The following is an 18,535-nucleotide window of genomic DNA, read 5'->3' as shown; positions in this document are numbered from 1 at the left end:
CTTCCAGTGACCAGTAGAGTGGTGACGCCAAATTTTAACACCTGCTCCATTTAGATCGGAGACCTTGTAACACTAACGAGTCACATGACACCTGTGAGAAAATGGCTAATTGGGCTCAATTTGGACATTTTCACTTAGGGATGTACTCACTTTTGTTGCCAGCGGTTTAGACATTAATGGCTGTGTTATTTTGAGGGGACAGCAAATTTACACTTGTACAAGCTGTACACTCACTGCTTTACATTGTAGCAAAGTGTCATTTCTTCATTGTCGCATGAAGATCTAATAACTTACAAAAATATGAGGGGTGTACTCACTTCTGCGAGATACTGTATGTTGCTAGGAACTGTGGTATGTTGATATGGTCAGAACGTGCTGCTTTCCCTATAAAAGCAGTTGGGATGCCAAATCCAGTTGATTTCAGCTTGGGCAATCTAACTGAATCATTTTAAAGTGTCTAAAGCAGTATTGTATCTAGAAGCAAGCCTTTTAAGTAGACATGAGCCCGAAGCCAATCAACAGAACATTGTTTAGATCAAAATGCCTAATTTTTTTAAATCTATTTAAAGTGCCAATTTTTTAAGATGTTTTCTATTGTAGATCTACTTTGCTTTTCGACATTTTTGTAGTATTATATTGTGTTCTACTAAACTGTCATAATTTAAAATATTCTAGGAAAATGTTTGTTGGTGGTCTCAGTTGGGATACAAGCAAGAAAGACCTAAAAGATTACTTTTCTAAGTTTGGTGAAGTGACTGACTGCACAATCAAGATGGACTCTAATACTGGTCGATCTAGGGGGTTTGGCTTTATTCTGTTTAAGGATGCTTCTAGTGTTGACAAGGTTTGTATTCTGCCTAGAGGTGTTTTTTTTGTTTTTTTTTTTTGTTTTTATTACCTATTAAAGTGTTTGGGTTTTTTTGGTACTTAAGATTCTTCATTTATGACAGGTTTTAGAACAGAAGGAGCACAGACTGGATGGGAGAGTGATTGATCCAAAAAAGGCAATGGCTATGAAAAAGGACCCAATAAAGAAAATATTTGTTGGAGGACTGAATCCGGAAGCAGGTGAAGAGAAGATCCGGGAGTACTTTGGGATATTTGGTGAGGTATGTCTGCTACTATCTATATACATGTAGACATTTCTCGTGGTCGATGATTGACATGGCCTCGTCTTATTCTCTACTATGGTGTAATAGTTCCATCTACAGGAGTAGGACACTAGGCAGAAAAACTTGCAATGTCTAGGCAGTTCTAGCTGATAGAAACCCCTTCTCAGAAGGGACGACACAGCCCCTTGTAGGCCATTGCAGGCCAGTGAGTTAAACCATCCGTGTCCTTGTCATATCACTTCCCTGGCATACAGTCCCCCACTTTGGTGGCAAGGTGGATCAGTCAATAGTTCCCCCCCCCTCCCCCCGGTATGGTAGATGCGGGTGCTCCCTGAGTGTTCCTTTGCTCCCATCTTGGCACCCTTTTTCTGTCGGGTTACCTCCTGAACCCTCATTGCCTAGATGGAAATTTTTTTTAATTTTTCAACAATGTTGCTGCCTCTGGCCCCTCCTGTTTTCTACCTTGTAGATTCCCCCAGGCTTTCTCTCTCCAGGCACTCTGCACAAAGGCTTTGCTTGCTATCCTGGTGGCCTGCTGTCGGTGCTCATCCTGGTTTGGTATTCCTCTGCTGGTATTGTGGGTTAACACCCCTCCCCATGGGGGTCTCCTCTTTGCATAGAGTCTCTCAGGATCACACCTCTCTGCCTGATTCCCTCCTGCAGCTGGTGGCTTCCTCAATCTGATTCCCCTTGACATTTTGATGATGATCCTTGAGTTCTAAGCAGTAGCAATAGGTGTTTTGGTTGCCAGGAACATACAATAAATCAAAGTATGCGTGGATCTTTTGACACTGTCTACAGGTTCATTGAGTAATGTGATCCAAGGATCTTTTGTAATAACCATAGTTACTGAGTAGATTAGCGAATGAGCCTGTATCCAAAAATACTGGACTTTGGGGCAGGTCCACCACGTATGGAGAGCAAAGCCAAGCTGGCCACAACCCCTGAAGCAGGAAGGTGATGAGCCTGGGTACATCTTTAGACACTCCAGGTATGAAGTACCATCTTGCTATCACCTTGTACCGTGCTTCCTTTAGGGCTACATTCATTCTGCCCTTGTGTATATGCATAGACACAGTCCGCCATTCCTCCATCAGGGGATATGCCCAAGTCTTTCTCCCAAGCAGTTTGAGAGGGAAGTTTTGTACATCATGGAGATGCAACCCCTCAGTGTCTGTTTTCATTGTGAGGTCAGAACTTCATCTGTAGAGAACAGATCAAGTGATGGTTGGTGAAAGCTTTGAGGAGTGCATCTCCAAATCCTGTATATAGTATGAGGGGAATGTACAACACCCCCACCCCCCCTCCTGTGGTCCATAAATTGTCCTATACATTACAGGCCCTTTTTTTCATCTACCAACAGAACTGAGCAAGTTACATGCCTGGTGGAAATAATGGGTTATTTAAAGGGGGGGGGGGTGCTATAGGTTTGTTAAAGCAACTGAGGGGCCACTGTCTGAAAGTCTATTCCCATGGGCCTTTAGAGTGGGAGACTGTAGGGCACAAGATGGCCTTTTTTTGTTGTGGTTTTGAAAGGAGCCAATTATCAATCTATTGGCACTGGGGGGCAAGCTTGAGCCTGTATACCCAGTCTGCCCTATAGTGTTTATGGTGGAGTTAACATAATTGTGAGTTGAGCTGCAGTGTAGTGGTTCAGTAAATCTGGTACCCCAATACCCCCTAGATCCTAAGATTAAAGAGCTTTTCATTTGGAACTGTCTTAAGGCCTCCATTGACACAGATGGGTAAAAGTAATGTATCTTAAGCAGTACTGTGTTTTTTTGTGTTTTTTTTTCTCACTGATGCAATTCTACCCATCCAAGATGAGGTTGAGTCTGACAAAGTCCTCATGTCTTCCAGAAGTTTATTAAAATGTGCCAGGTAATTTTGTTTTATAAAGATGAAATTTGGAGAGTCAACTTGATCCCCAGATATGCAAGTAAAGCAGTTTGCCACATGAATGGGTACTGAGCCTGAGTGCATTGCACTCGGTAGATTAACATTCATGGCCTCTGATTTTTAACACTATTAACCAGGAGGCCTGAGATCAGTCCAATAAAGAAAATTGTGGTACGATGGGGTGTGTGACAAATAACAGCAGGTTATCTGCGAAAAGTGCATATTTATGGTGCTGGTTTCTACTCGTGGTCCCTATGTTTGAGTCCTGATGGATCACAATAGCAAGAGTCCATCACAATGACTAACCATAAAGGATAAAGTGGGCACCCCTGGCAGGTGCCGGAGGAGTTAATGTATGGTGCCAACTTATGGTTTTGCAGACAGATCTGTGCTATCGGATTACTATAAAGTCAGCAATCGATTGCCATAGCTTTTAGTAAGCAATTTCAGGTCATTATTTGAGATGGGCCTATAATTATCCACACCACTTGGGACTTATGAGGCTTTGGGATAAGCGTTATGAATGCTCTATTGTAATGAAGATGTATGGGTCCCCTTCTTAAATGGTGTTTAACCACCAGCCTACAGGGCACTTATACCCCCTTCCTGCCCAGGCCAATTTCCAGCTTTCAGCACTGTCACACTTTGAATATTGCGTGGTCATGCAACACTGTATCCATATGAAATTTTTTGTTTTCCCTTTTTTTTTTTTTTTTTTTTTTTTTTGAGACCTTTCTTTTGGTGGTATTTTAATCACCTCCTAGATTTTTTTTTTCTTTAACAAACAAAAATGTTTTTCCTTCAATTCAGTGGTTTTTGGTTTTACAATTTTGTAAATAAGTGATTTTTCCTCCTTCACTGATGTGCGCTAAAGAGGCTGCAGTGATGGGCATTGACAGGCGGCACTGATACGCTGCACTGACTGGGTGACATTGAAAGGCAGCTCAGATGGGCACTGATATGTGGCATTGATGTGCACTGACTGCTGGCACTTCTGGGGCCACACTGATCGTCAGTGCCCTGATGATCAGTGTACATGTCCCCTCCACGGAAAGCCGATTACCGGCTCTCCTCTCCTCTTGAGCTGTCAGCATGACAGCTTGAGGAGAGAAATGCCAATAACCAGCATTTCCGTGTTTACATGTAATCCGCTGTGATTGGGGACAGCTGATCACATGACCGAGCCGACATCTTCGGCTGTTTCCGTGATCCGCTGTGTCCAAATGACACAGTGCACCGGCGATCGCCGTGCTGCGCGCTCCCTGAGCCGCACATGCGCGATGAGAATGGAAGGTCATATGCCGTCCTATCAGAACGAGAGAACCATCTTGCTCCCGTCATTGTACTATATGGCAGGTGGCTAAAGTAGTTTACCAAAGGGGTGACCGATGGTGGCGCAAACTTGTCACTAAAGCCATCAGGGCCAGGAGCCTTACCCATTGGGGCCTGTTTTAATAGCAGACAGGACTTCTGCCACTGTAACAGCCTTTCAATGAGTTCTGTGTTCTGTAAGCAAGGCTGGAATGGGCAGATTAGCCGTGAAGTCATAGGAGTTCTGTGTGTTGGATAGCTTTTTGGCCCTTGTAGTGAGGCAAACATTTAAATTCTAGCCTGGCTGCTTCTATCTGGCCGCGTAAATCAACCTGTGGATTCTGTTTTATGAGCCTTAAGCAGGTCAAGTAAGGCCTTTTCTTTTAGTCTATTTCATAGAACTTATATCTGGTGGCTATTTGAATTAATGTGCCATGGCCTTGTGTGCCGCCAATGTACACATGGATGTATAAGCAGGATTATTTTAAAGAAGAAAAATTCCTTCAGTTTAAGTTCTATATCAAGGCAAGTGGCTGGATTGCTGAAAAACTCATTAAGATGCCAGGTATAAGATGTTGGGCTATGGAGTGAAGAATTGCACACTAGGACAGAGGAGAGTGATTGGACCCGGCAGTCTCTAAAATCTTTGAGGACGTGCACAAAGGTAATGAGGTGGGGGACGTGAGGATATGATCTATCCATGACTAGGTAAGCGTGGATATGGGAGAAAAATGTGTAATCCCGCCCAGTGGCATTAAATTCCCCCCCAGATGTCCACTAAATCGTGAGCATGCAATAATTTGGCAAGCTTGGAGGGTCTCAGGACCTGGAAGTCTGGAGGGGTGTCTTGTCCAGAGCTATATTGGAGTCCTTTCTCAAAAGAATCACACTTTGGAAATGGGATAGTGTACGTAGGAGTGTTTGGAAGAAGCTGAGTTGGTCAGTGTTTGGTGCATATATTTAGTAATGTCACTAGGGAACCCTTCAATAAAAAATCTGCCCTTGGGGTTATCTGATGGCGAGAAAGATGGACACTTAGATACATATGGCAACTCCACGTGTTTGTCTGGGGTCTTCGACAAGGTGGGGAAAGGTTTGTGGATGAAGCTAGGTTGATTTGAGATGGAGAAATTAGTTTGGATGTTGTCAATACTGAGTGGTAGGTGAGCTGGCCATGGTCTTGGATAGAGCGTAGATCACTTGTTCCCACATTCAAGACTCTGCAGGAGAGTGGGTTACACACAATCTGGTGGCTGTTGCCATGAGATTGTCTAAAACTGACTCTCTACTTGTCAGGTGGGTGCATTTGGGCAGCTTCACTGCCACCCGATTTTTCTTCCACAGCCCCCTGTGGTGATCCATAGAGATGTGTATGGTATAGTTTCTGGGTCACTGCTGTCATTTCACTCAAAGTGAAATGCATTGCAATACGTCCAGTGCAGCCCAGGGGAGACATTCTTGAGGTGTGTTAAAAAAAAATTTATTGCACAAATGGTTATGCCAAGCCCATAACATCCTCGCCAAACAAATGTTTAGGCCACCACATAAACGCATGCATTGGGGACGCCTGCACGCTACACATGAAAACGTTGATTGCATGTCGCCGTGCATGCTGGAGTGAGCAATAATACTAGTACAAGACCTCCATAACACTCAACTGATGCCCTGCAGGGGTTTTTGAAGTGTCGCCATTAAACAAAAAAGGTACTAGTTTGTCATTTCCTTCTATGGCAGGTGAAAAGCAAATACATTTGTGTGCACCTGTGAAATGGTGACAAACAGGTGACACTTCTTTCGTTCTGTGAGGACGTCACAACGTACTATTCTAGCTGCACGTGCGCTCCCTGGGGCGCGCGGCTATTGGTGCTCTGTGTCCCTGGGACATAGCGGATCACCGATCGCAGTAAAGAGCTGATGACATAGGTACTATCATGTGATCAGATGTGTCCCAATCGCAGCTAATCGTGTATAAATTGGAAATGCCAGTTATCAACAGTCCTTCTCACACACTGTCAGCGTGAAGAGAACCAGTAATTGGTATTCCTCTGAGGGGACATGTGCACTGATCAGGCCTGGACTGGCCGTAGGGCACACCGGGCATTTGCCCAGTGGGCAGTGTTTACAGGGCTTTAGCAGAGTGGCCTGTTGACTGGCCGCACAACAGGAAGTAAGTGGATAACAGTGGACGGGGCTAACACAGACCACATCCGCCACTCACCTCCCACTGTGCGGCTATGCTTAAAGCAGGGCCGACAGGAGTGGCAGTGACCACTCCAGTGAAGTAGGAAGCAAACGCCTCCTCGGTTGGCCGCTGCACTGAAGTGACAACAGCAGCCTCTCTCCTTCACTAGCGGGCACACTGTGACAGGTCTGTAGCGGCGGTGGATTGGGATGTCGCTTTGCTGGATGGGAATGTTTCTTTGTTCAGTTGGGTCCAGCAAAGACTGCCCAGTCCAAGAAGGGATATCCCAAAATTTACACCTCTCAGAGCTAACTTTCAGTGCCCTTCACTGTAGCCTCATCAGCACACATCTGTGAAGCCGAAGAAACTTTTTTTTTTTTTTTTTTCAATTTTCAGAAACTTGTGGCAACAAAAAAGATCTGCAAAATACTCGCCATGCTTCTGATCAAATTCCTTGGGGTGTCACCTTTTCAAAAAAAGGTCATTTGGAGGGCTTTGGTGCTATCCTGGCATTTCAGGGCCTCTGAAACTGTGATGGGTAGTCCAGACGTGTAATGAGGAAATAAAGCCCTTTTTAAAAAAGCCTGATGGTGCTTATTGGATTTTGGGGTCCTGTACTTGCCTAGACTGCCAAAATGTCTTACATGTGGTACCCCCATACTGGGGGGGGGGGGAAGTAGCTATGTATTTTGGGGAGTAATTCCACATATACCCATGGCATGTGTGAGCAATAAATCATTTAAGTGACTTTTTTTTTTTTTTTTTTAAACCCACAAGTTTTTGGTAAATGACAAACCTTTTTTTTTTTTTTTTTTTTTTAAACAAAAAAATAAGTTCTGTTTCAACATGCCTCTCAGCAAATAGTTTGGGGTGTCTACTTTCCAAAAAGGGGTCGTTTTGGGGGGTGGGGGCATCTTATGCCCAGCATTAGACGTTTATGCCATACATCACTCACTCTTATAACCACCTGAAGACCAAGCCTTTTTTCTGACTTTTTTTTTTTTTTTTTTTTTTTAACTTTTAAAGGCTATCACAGGGAATGCAAATATCCCCTATAACTTTAATAGGCATTGTCGTATTCTTTTTTCAGAAATCTGGGGTCTATCAGACTCTAGATCTCTCCTCTGATCTTGCTTTGATTAGATAATGTAAGGGCAGTGTGATCAGATGTTTTCCCAATTTACAAATGGCGCTGTTTATATCCTGTGAAACTGAAGTGATGAAATGCTTGTAGCTTCCGATTTCTTAGGCTATAGAGATGATTGGTACCATTCTGGTCTCCAATCAGCTCTATGGTCAGCTGGCAGAAACACCGGCTGCATTCTTAGGTTGCCCGAAGGCAGGGGACTGCCCAAGAAGGTAGTGGGGGAGGGGGCATCATCTCCCGATGCTTGTAAAAGCAATCCTGCAGCTAATTAGCCACTAGGATTGCTTTTACATGAGTCAATCACCAGCTGAAAAAAGATACTAGGATGATGCCTGCAGCTGTAGGCATCATCCTGGTATAACCATTCAAAGTCCAGTGATGTACCAGTACCTTGGTTTACAAATTTAATTCGTTCTGCAGGACATTTCGTACAGCAAAACATTTGTAAACCAAAATACTTTCCCATAGGAATGCATTAAAAACCAATTAATCCGTCCCAAAGGTCAGAAAAACTGAACACTACTAAAATACTGCACGAGTTATTTTAACCCGTGCAGTATTTTAGTAGTGGCAATTCTTTAACACTCAGCTGTCAGGTGCCAGTTTTTAAATGTAATTACTTTTTTTTTTTTTTTTTTTTTTTTTTATATATATTGATTTTTCAATTAAATACATATTTCCATAATTTTTCTCAAAGCATATAAAACCATTACTTATTTCCCCCCCCCCCCATTCCACCCACTCTGCATCCCCCCTATCTTCCCTATAAAAGCGAGAGGGACGTTCATGTCATCACACTATAGCTTCCTATATTTCACCTTCAAACTGAATTCTTCCCATTTTTTTTTTTCTTTTCACGTAGTATAACCCCATCTTATCTTCATACATATGGTAAAGTTTCTCTATCCTACAAATCTGGTTCACTCTATCTACCTAGTCTTCTTCCTTCGGCACCTCTGTCTTACACCAAAACTTGGGTATCAGACCTTTTGCTGAGTTTAGATAATACCATATACCCGATTCCTTATAATTCTGTGCTGCGCAGAAGACAGGTCTCTGGATCTAATCCTATATCAGTCTCCGTAATCATCCCAATTAAATGAACCATCTTCCAAAATACTTGAATTTTTGGGCACTCCCACCATATGTGATACACCATGCCTATCTCTCCACAACCCTGCCAACACCACAGTGAGTTTTCCCCACTCATCATATATATATATATATATATATATATATATATATATATATATATATATATATATATATATACATTTATTTATTTATTTTTTGTAGTTTACCTTTCAAAAACAAAAATCTCCCATCAGAATCTGTCTTTCTATCCTCCAACCCAAACCTTATATTCTTTGCAAACCCTATTGCTACTCACTTTGCTCTCTTAATCGGGGAATCTGCGTAGTACCATGTTGGATAATTTCTAGAGTTCAACTTAACATTTGACCCTCTTGAAATGTGTCTCCTGCAAAAACACCACTGATGATACTGTGGTGTAGCTCTTTTGAGTAACCTAAATCTTTTCCCAGGACAATTCAACCCATTTACATTATAAGTTTTATAAACTGTTTTTTTCCATCCTTCTTAAATCTCCTTCTCAATCTCCTCTTCCTCTTTCCTTACCTTTTTATGACTCTTCCCATCATGCAGAGTGTTATCATTACTTCCCACCCACCTTCCCATTGCACCCAACTCCCATTCCATTTCTTCCCCCCCCCCCCCCCCTTTTTACTACCCTTCCCATTTTTAGGCTTCTATTTTGCCTACTAATCATTTGTGTGCCTATTCCCACCGTTGACTTTAACCTTGCGGTTAAACTCTACCCTTGAACAGCTCTCCCTCCTTCCAACACCCCCCCCCCCCCAACACCCTCTATAAATTTAGAGGGGCTGCCATAACGAAGAAAAGGGGGGGGGAGAGAACCCCTACTTTCACCCTCTAACAAACTGCCAGACCTCTATTCCCATAACTCCTATTTTTATCTTTCCATCCAACAATCTCTATTCGCAAATCAAGTCTCTCAAGTCCTCAGGAAATCTCAGATAAGCTGTAACTCCATTCTTCCTCCAATTAGGCACTCTGGGGTCCCCCATCTGTAATGCACGTTCTCATCTGCTCTAGTAGGGGTTTCAAAGATCTCTTCCACAAAGTCTCGGGTGTCAAATCCGCAAAAATCTGTGTCTTTTTCTCCATATTTAATACTTTGTTCTTCCTTTTTGATCTTCCTCCATATCTCATCTTTATCCCCATAATTATGGAATTGAACAATTATATCTTTTTTTTTTTTTTTTTTTCTCCCCATTACCTTGTTGAAACTTTCCTATTCTAAAAACTCCATCCAATTTTAATCAGCTCTGTATCAGATCTGTCCCTTATGGCGTTTAAGATTTTACAAACTAACTCTTATAATTCCCTTTTTGTCATCTCTGGGACTCCTTGTGTCCTAAGATTACTCCTCCTGTCCCTGTTTTCGTGTACCTTTATCTTATATAGCAATTTTTTATGAACTTTCCCAATATTAGTTGTCTTTTCTATTTCAGATATGTTTTGGGCATGGTTTTTAATTTTTTTTTCTCTTCCACTCTGAACTGCCCCAAATCTTTCTGTATAGTTGCCATTTCTTGCTTTATTTTCCAAATTTTTGAACCTTTCTGCCATCTTTTTTTTGTTCGGTACTTTTTTAGGTCACTTTCAGGATCGTTCATCTCCATGTTTCCTATCATTTGTTGACTTCTACTATTCATTCCCAGCGATAGCCTAGGGCTGTTTCCCAAGCTAATTTCCATTTCACCTTTATCGCTTACACTTTGGGATCTTTCTGGAGTCGCATTACCCTGGGATGTGTGTTTTTTTGATCGTACCAGTTTGGACGCTTTTGCGCCCACTTCCTTTTTTAGCGCTTTTGTTCATGTCTTCTGTAAATAGTTTTCCTCTAAAAACGCAGGGTATGTACCGTATATACTCGAGTATAAGCCGAGGTACCTAATTTTACCACAAAAAACTGGGAAAAACTATTGACTCGAGTATAAGCCCCATCGTTTGGTGTCAGTGGGAGGAATAGTGCCCCATCGTTTGGGGTCAGTGGGAGGAATAGTGCCCCATCGTTTGGGGTCAGTGGGAGGAATAGTGCCCCATCGTTGGTGTCAGTGGGAGGAATAGTGCCCCATCGTTGGTGTCAGTGGGAGGAATAGTGCCCCATCGTTGGTGTCAGTGGGAGGAATGATGCGGCACTATTCCTCCCACTGACACCAATGACACTTGCTGACCCCTGTTGCAGTATGGTGCTGCTGCAGCCAACATATGTGGTTGCAGCAGCACCTGTGCACTGCACACTTACCGGCTCTTCCCTCACTCGATTTTTGTGGGTCCGTCTGCTCCGCCTCCTCGCCCGTGATTGGCCGCCTGTGTAACTTTCCTGAGCTACAGTTCTGGTGGCCAATGACCGGTGAGGAGGCGGAGCCGAGCGGCAGGAGTGAAGGAGTGGCCGGAGTGACGGAAGGAGCAGCGCTTCCTGGATGGATCATCGTGGGAGCCAGGTAAGAGAAAGCAGCCCTCTGCCCACCCCTGTACGTGCCCCCCTTGACGGAGCCTCGCGCCCCCCCTGCAGACGTTGACTCGAGTATAAGCCGAGGGGGCCGTTTTCAGCACAAAAAATGTGCTGAAAAACTCGGCTTATACTCGAGTATATACGGTAAGTAGTGGATGTGTGTACTAGAAACCCAAACTTGATTTACTATTTGTCCTTTTTTTACCCTTTCGTTTCCACTTTTAAGGTCAGTTAATTCCTTTTCCTCTTCCACGCCTTCATATCCCCTGGAGATCCCCCTTTTTTCTCCTTTACACAATATGTAGTGTATATAACACAGTCCAATCCGCTATATTGCTAGTCTAGGCCACTTTCACTCACCCTCCTTTTTGCTTGGCTCACCTGTGGGATGGCTCCAGGCTGCAATTTCAGATATTTCTTGTCCCTTCAAGTTCTTGGGGGGGGGGGGGGGGATTTCTCCAGGGTTTTTTTACATGGACATTCATATGCTCCGACAGCAAAAGAGAACAGAGCTCAGGACGAAAAAACGCTCCAGGGAGCGGACCATTGTCTCCCTCTCTCCTCAGGACGCCGGCCGGCTTCCCCTCTTTCGCAGCCGACCAAGTGGCCCCGCCGTGTCACTCCGTCTCCTCGGCAACGCGATGCTCAGTCCCGAGTCCCTATCTGCGTGTCTCAGAAGCCCAAGACTCACTTCTCGCTCTCTCGTTCCTTGCTCCCAGTCACAGAGCCGGCATTCCTCCACCGGGATCTCCTCACACAGGTAGGTACCCAGTCTGTAGTACTAGGAGGGCACTTGGGGTGGCTGGAAGCGGAGTCTGTCGGAGAGCACTTGCATCGTACTCTCCCACACCACCATGTTCAGGCTCCGCCCCTTCTCTTCGAGACAAAAATTGTCCATGTATAAGTGGTACCCCATATGGAAAAAGGATGACACCAAGTCCCAAACTATCTTGCCACTACTCCATGTGACTATCTTTTCCCTCGTAAATCCAAAACTTGTATGTATAGCCTGTTGCCCTCTCGCAGGTCTTCTACATCTTGATCCCATATCTGGCACATTTGCTGGGGATAAATTTGAATGCAAGTCAGCCAGAAAAATGAATGAGGGACTCAACGCAGATTTTTTGCTGGGGAGTATAGACATCTGCAAATTCTTGGTTAAGGTGACTTACGTGGGGCTGAATTTTGTGGTGCTGGTCAAATTCAGGGTCACCTCGGACAACAGTGTATTGTCGTTTAAATGCATAAAACACATTATACTCCTATCTATGCCTGGCCATGGCAACAGAACACTGGCATATAAACATTCTGTTCTGTGGACCAATACAACTGCAATTTTTTTTTTTTTTTTTTTTTTTTTTTTTTTTTTTTTTTTTTTTGGAAACCTTCCAAGCCAGAAATGGTTGCTTGTATCCGTAAAATTTTACTGGTATAAGCAAACAAATGAAATTCTTTTTATTAACGTTACAAAAAATTGTGACAAATTACAACTTTAAAATAAACTCGCCATGCTTCTTACTAAATACCATGGACTACCTACTTCCCAAAAAAGGGGTCGTTTGGGTGCTATTTGTACTGTCTTGGCATTTTTGGGCTTCAAATGAAATAGGATTTATACATTTTTCTGAATGTGTGTTTTAAACTATTTGCAAAATTTTATAACGGATGAAGAAAAAACACTTTGACAGACACTGGTGTGGTCATGCAAGAAATTATTTCACGCAGTGTGACTGCACTGAAAATTTGGTCTGGGCAAGAAGGGGGTAAAAATGTCCAGTATTGAAGTGGTTTTAAAGGAGCAAGTCTCCATATAAAGAGAACAGAGTATGTAAGCACGACTTCAGATGTGTTTTGCAAGATTTAGCCGGGCTTGAATGCTTTTCTTAAGAAAAGGCTTCTGTCTTGCCAAGAGGTAGACCTTATAGCCCAGACATATGAAGAATATGGGAGGAGGTTGTCACATCTGCCACACATCCAGTACTTGCTAGATATTCCTGCAGCTCCTTTAACCACTAGCCTACAGGGCACTTATACCCCCTTCCTGCCCAGGCACATTTTCCAGCTTTCAGCGCTGTCACATTTTGAATAATTGTGCAGTCATGCAACACTGTACCCATATGAAATTTTCATTTTTTTTTTTTTTACAGCTTTATTTTGGTGGCATTTAATCACCTCTGGGTTTCTTTTTTTTTTTTTTTTTTTTTTTTTTTTTTTTTTTTCTTAAACCAAAAACCACTGAAAATTGAGGGAAAAACAGTTTTTTCTTAGTTTTTGTTAAAAGATTTTGTAAACAAGTGATTTTTCTCCACTGATGTACGCTAATGAGGCTGTAGTGATGGGCACTGATAGGCTACATTGATATGAGGCATGGATTGGCAGGTGGCATGGATGAGCACTGACAGCTGGCACTGCTGGGGCTACAGATCAGGGCAGCCCTGATGCATCAGTGGCCAGATCATCAGTGCTCTGTTCTATGTACATGTCTCCTCCAAGGAATGCCTATTACCGGCTCTCCTCACGAGCTGACAGCGGGGGGGGGGTGGGGGTCCAGATCAAATTATAAATGGGGAGGAGGGAGCAAGTCCCTTCCACCAAATGGGTCTTTCGCCAATAGCTTGGAGGTAGGCCAAAGGAGATATTTGAGCTGCCATGTAGTATTTGAGAGACGTAAACGTCTTGAGGGTGGCTTGGCTGACCCGATAGTGTTGAGGCTGGAAGCCTGTGTTTAGGATGTGAAATAAATTGTAATGTCTTCTGTTGTGAGGTGTGACAAAATATCATTTTGGGGACAAGGTATTAGCCTTAAATAATACAACAGCCTGGGAAAATCTATCATTTCTATTGCATGTATGTTTCTTCACTATAAAGGAAATCTTTCCCCCTCATGGCTCAGCAAGAGGTCAAGGACTTGAATAAAGGGGGATAATTGGCTTTTAAACAGTTATTCGAATGACCTTTTTAATGTCAAAGTAGGGAAAAGTCAGGCCAGGTAAAATTTATCCTGTAGTGTTTGGAGCTGAGTGATTGGGTAAGGTGAGGTTTAGGGTGTTAAATTTAGTTTCATTGACGTGTAAGTAAGATTGAGCCAAAATCTTCTTCCACACAGTGCAGCTAGGGATCGAACCTGCACAAGTACACCCATAGCAAGCTCTGCCCCTGCTTCCTCTTCACATGCTGTGATTTGACAGCAGCAGGTACCAATGTGAGGAGGGAAAGAGCAGTGTCAGAACTGGCCTGGTCTTAAAGTGGTTAACATTGTACTGTGCTGAGTTCATTTGTGAACATCAACTGCTCAGCCTACTATTTAACCACTTACCCTCTTGAGGATTTACCCCCCCCCCCCCCCTTCCTGACCAGGCCTTTTTTTGCATTATGGCGCTGCGTTACTTTACCCCCTTCCTGTCCAGGGCAATTTTCAGCTGTCAGCACTATCACACTTTGACAATTGTGCGGTCATGCAATACTGTACCATATGAATTTTTTACCATTTTTTGAGACAGATAAAGCTTTATTTTGGTGGTATTTATTCACCGCTGGGATTTTTATTTGTTTTGCTATGTAAATGAAAATGTCCAAAAATTTTGAAAAGTTTTTCTTAAAATTTTGCAAATCTTTCATCATAAATCTTGACCAAAATGTATTCCGTTATATTTTTAGTAAAAAAAATAAGCCAAATTTAGTTTATAACCAAAAATTTTTAAACACTTTTTTACATTTTTTTATATTTATGGTTTTTTTTTACATACTGTCACCCTAGCAGTACAGTCACCATGGTGACACTGTACTACTTGTGGGGGTGATTAAGTTTTTTTATTTATTTATTTTTTTACAGTGATTGTTTTACACCCATATAGAATGTAAAAGCAATCATTTTTTTCTTTCTCTATCTGCATTCTTGCAGCCATTGAGAAATAGAGTGAGCTGTGATTGGTCACACCTTGTCACATGGTACAAGGCTGTTGTGAATAGCCTTGTACCATGTGACCTCTGTGATCATTCAGATTTCACACGTAGTAAGCAAGTTGGCCAATCAGTGATCACATGATCGGGAGCTCGTACAGAGGTCCCGCCCTACAATCGGTGTTTCACTGTGTCCGGAGGACACAGCGGGCACCGGATCGCAGTGCTGCGCGCTCCCAGGGAGCACGCACAGCTAGAAAAGGGCGGGTGCAATTTATGAACGGCAACCTGCCCCTGGAGTGCCGCCGCCCTGACGTTTTATAAACAGCAGGCAGATGGCAAGTGGTTAACTGACAATTTCGCAATCATGCAATGCTACACCCAAATGACCTTTTTTTTTTTTTTTTTTTTTTTTTTTTTTAAACATGTAAATTTGGTTTACGTGAGAATTAAATCGTTTACAAATGGTGTGTATATATACTGTGGGTTTTTTTTTTTTTTTAATTTATTTTTTTTTTTTTTTCCCTTTACTAGTAATGGTGGCGATCAGCGATTTATAGCGGGACTGCTGCAAGCATTCTGACAGTGGGGGGGGGGGGGGCTGACTTGGTGTCACTGACATCCCCAGTTACACCAATACAGTGAACAATGCTAATGGCATTGGGCAGGAAGGGGTTAACATGAGGAGCGATCAAAAAGCGATGGTTTTACTTGTCCGTGTACTTCACTGTAAGCGCACTGCTTGGGATGGCTGTGCTGTGCATAGCCATCCCAAGCAGTGTGCACGAGCTGATAAGGAGAACTGTTTGCCAAGCATCTCCGATGGAGAGGAGAACTGTTTGCTATCACCAGCCGGGACTTGGTGATTGGCCGCCATGAATGGGGGTGTGGGTAGGGTTGCCCACATGCGCCCCCTACCTGGAAATGCAAAATAGTGTGTGTGTATACATGATTTTACACACCAGGGCAGTCAGGAAGTGCTTAACATTGCATAGCTGAGGAAACATTCATTTTTTTTTTTTTTTTTTTTTTGGCAGAAACAATTGAGTACTGTCCGTGAAAATTAAATGTTAAAGTAGATGTTATCACCACTTCACTGCCAAAGTGGAGTTACTTTAAAGCTGAACTTCAGTGTTCCCTTCATTCTTGCAGTTGCTCCTCTCCTGTGGAAATGCTTTGTGTAACATTGCAGTAAGTTGCTTAGTCTATATTTAGAAGCTACAACAAGTTGTAAAGAGCCCCATTTCCTGGCTGTAGAACTGTTCCTGCTCTACCCATTCTTTGTGTGTAATTCTTTTTATCATGGAGGCTTGGCTTCATAGATTGGTATTACCTAGTGTAGGTGTTAGGGTGGTTTGCGTGCAAACAAGTCTGCCTAGGAAATAGTCTGCACTTTTGACACCCACCCCAGGCATTTTGATATATTGCATATCTTTTTAAGAATCTGCCCACTGCTGCATCAGGGCTGAGTGTACTGAGGCATGGTGATTTTTTTTTTTTTTTTTTTTTTTTTGTAGCTATGCACCCTTCCTTTTCCATCTCACCAGCCATTATCTGCTTGCTTTTCGTAGAGACAGACCTATTGATATCGCTGTACATAAAATAAGGAATGTAATGAGGTTTTAAATTTCTTGGCATGTTGAGGGGAGAGGAAGGAACCAGGGAAGGCACATTGTAAAACTTCAGCTTTCAATTGTGCTTTAGAATGGCTGGCTCATGGTTTAATGAAATGCATGTGTTTTTTTTTTTTTCCCCTCTCCAGATTGAATCGATTGAACTGCCAATGGATCCAAAAACTAACAAACGAAGAGGCTTTGTCTTTATTACATTTAAAGAGGAGGAACCTGTAAAAAAGATCTTGGAAAAAAAGTTCCACAATGTGTCAGGCAGCAAGGTAATGGTTTTTCTATTTTAAGATTAGATTTGAGTGGTTATCTTATTGGTATTGCATGTACTAAAATGGCAGGGCTTTTCTTCTCTAGCTTGCGTTCCAGTCTGTTTTTAAAGTGTTAAACCCAGGACCCTGCATTCTCTTCCCCCCTCCCATTCTGCTCTGTCCTATGAGGCTGCATTGTCCCTGACTCGTGTGGCCACATGCACTCGAAAAACTCTCGCCATACCATCCTACTGCGCTCTAGGAGTCACTGGACATGCTCATGTTTGCTGGGTAACAGTAGGAGAGGATCAGAAGATGGGATCAAACAGCCTTTTTGCACAATGCAGAGGATTAACCCCTTAGGTTCCCATTTGAGTATAACAAACATGCTTTTACTGTGGGTTTAGTAACACTTAAGTACTTGTCAGATTTTTTTTTTTTTTTTTTTTAAACAAATGTGTGGCTGTGCTGTACTTGTTTTAAAATGTAAATGCTTGTAAAAATAGCATTAAGCATCCCTAATGTCTGTAACATTAAATGTCCTTGCCTTAAATTTAACTTGAAGGCTCTTCTGAAATATTTACAGGTGAAACTAAAAAAAGTAAAATAGTGCAAAAGTTTATTTCAGTAATGCAACTTAAAAGGTGAAACTAATATGAGACGCATTACATGCAAAGCAAGATAGTTCAAGCCATGATTTGTCATAATTTGTGAATATGGCTTACAGCTCATGAAAACCCCAAATCCACAATCTCAGAAAATTAGTATATTGTGAAAAGGTGCAATATTCTAGGCTCAGAGTCCACTCTAATCAGCTAATTAAGCCAGAACACCTGCAAAGGGTTCCTGAGCCTTTAAATGGTCTCAGTCTGGTTCAGTAGGAATCACAACCATGGGAAAGACTGCTGACCTGACAGTTGTGCAGAACCATCATTGACCCTTTCCATAGAAAGGGAAAGTCTCAAAAGGTAATTGAAAAGAAGTTGGATGTTTCCAAAGTGCTGTATCAAAGCACATTAATAGAAAGTTATGTGGAAGAAAAAGGTGCACAAGCAGCAGGGATGACCACGGCCTGGAGAGGATTATCAGGAAAAGGCCATTCAAAAGTGTTAGGGACTTTCACAAGGAGTGGACTGAGGCTGGAGTCGGTGCATCAAGAGCCACCACACAAACTGATCCTGGACATGGGCTTCAAATGTCATATTCCTCTTGTCAAGCTGCTCCTGAACAACAAACTACGTCAGAAGCGTCTTACCTGGGCTAAAGAAAAACAGACCTGGCCTGTTGCTCAGTGGTCCAAAGTCCTCTTCCAAATGAGATGCAAAAGTTGCTCTCATCAGAAAAACCAAGGACCCAGAGTATGGAGGAAGAATGGAGAGGCACACACTGCAAGATGCTTGAAGTCCAGTGCGTTTCCACAGTCTGTGTTGTGTTGATTTGGGGAGCCATGTCATCTGCTGGTGTTGGTCCACTGTGCTTCATTAAGTCCAGGGTCAACGCAGCCGTCTACCAGGATATTTTGGAGCACTTCATGCTTCCTTCCGCA

The 18,535-nt window shown here is 42.8% G+C and overlaps 1 protein-coding gene across 5 annotated transcripts in view; it reads left to right on the top strand.

Moving 5' to 3' along the window:
- Positions 1–18,535, top strand: part of HNRNPAB (heterogeneous nuclear ribonucleoprotein A/B) — an 83,731-nt gene that overhangs the window by 26,194 nt on the left and 39,002 nt on the right. For all 5 annotated transcript variants that reach the window (XM_089657038.1, XM_089657040.1, XM_089657039.1 and 2 more), the window contains exons 3-5: positions 676–844; positions 951–1,109; positions 16,876–17,007. In XM_089657038.1, coding sequence (XP_089513164.1) covers positions 676–844; positions 951–1,109; positions 16,876–17,007 — 460 coding nt within the window. The remainder of the gene's footprint in view (positions 1–675; positions 845–950; positions 1,110–16,875; positions 17,008–18,535) is intronic.

The sequence above is a fragment of the Staurois parvus genome, unplaced genomic scaffold (assembly GCF_062004578.1).
Source record: "Staurois parvus isolate SC_StPar_1 unplaced genomic scaffold, SC_StPar_1.0 ptg000958l, whole genome shotgun sequence".
NCBI lineage: Eukaryota > Metazoa > Chordata > Amphibia > Anura > Ranidae > Staurois > Staurois parvus.
The sequence above is the reverse complement of the archived record's forward strand: the minus strand, read 5'-3'. Positions and strand labels throughout refer to the sequence as shown.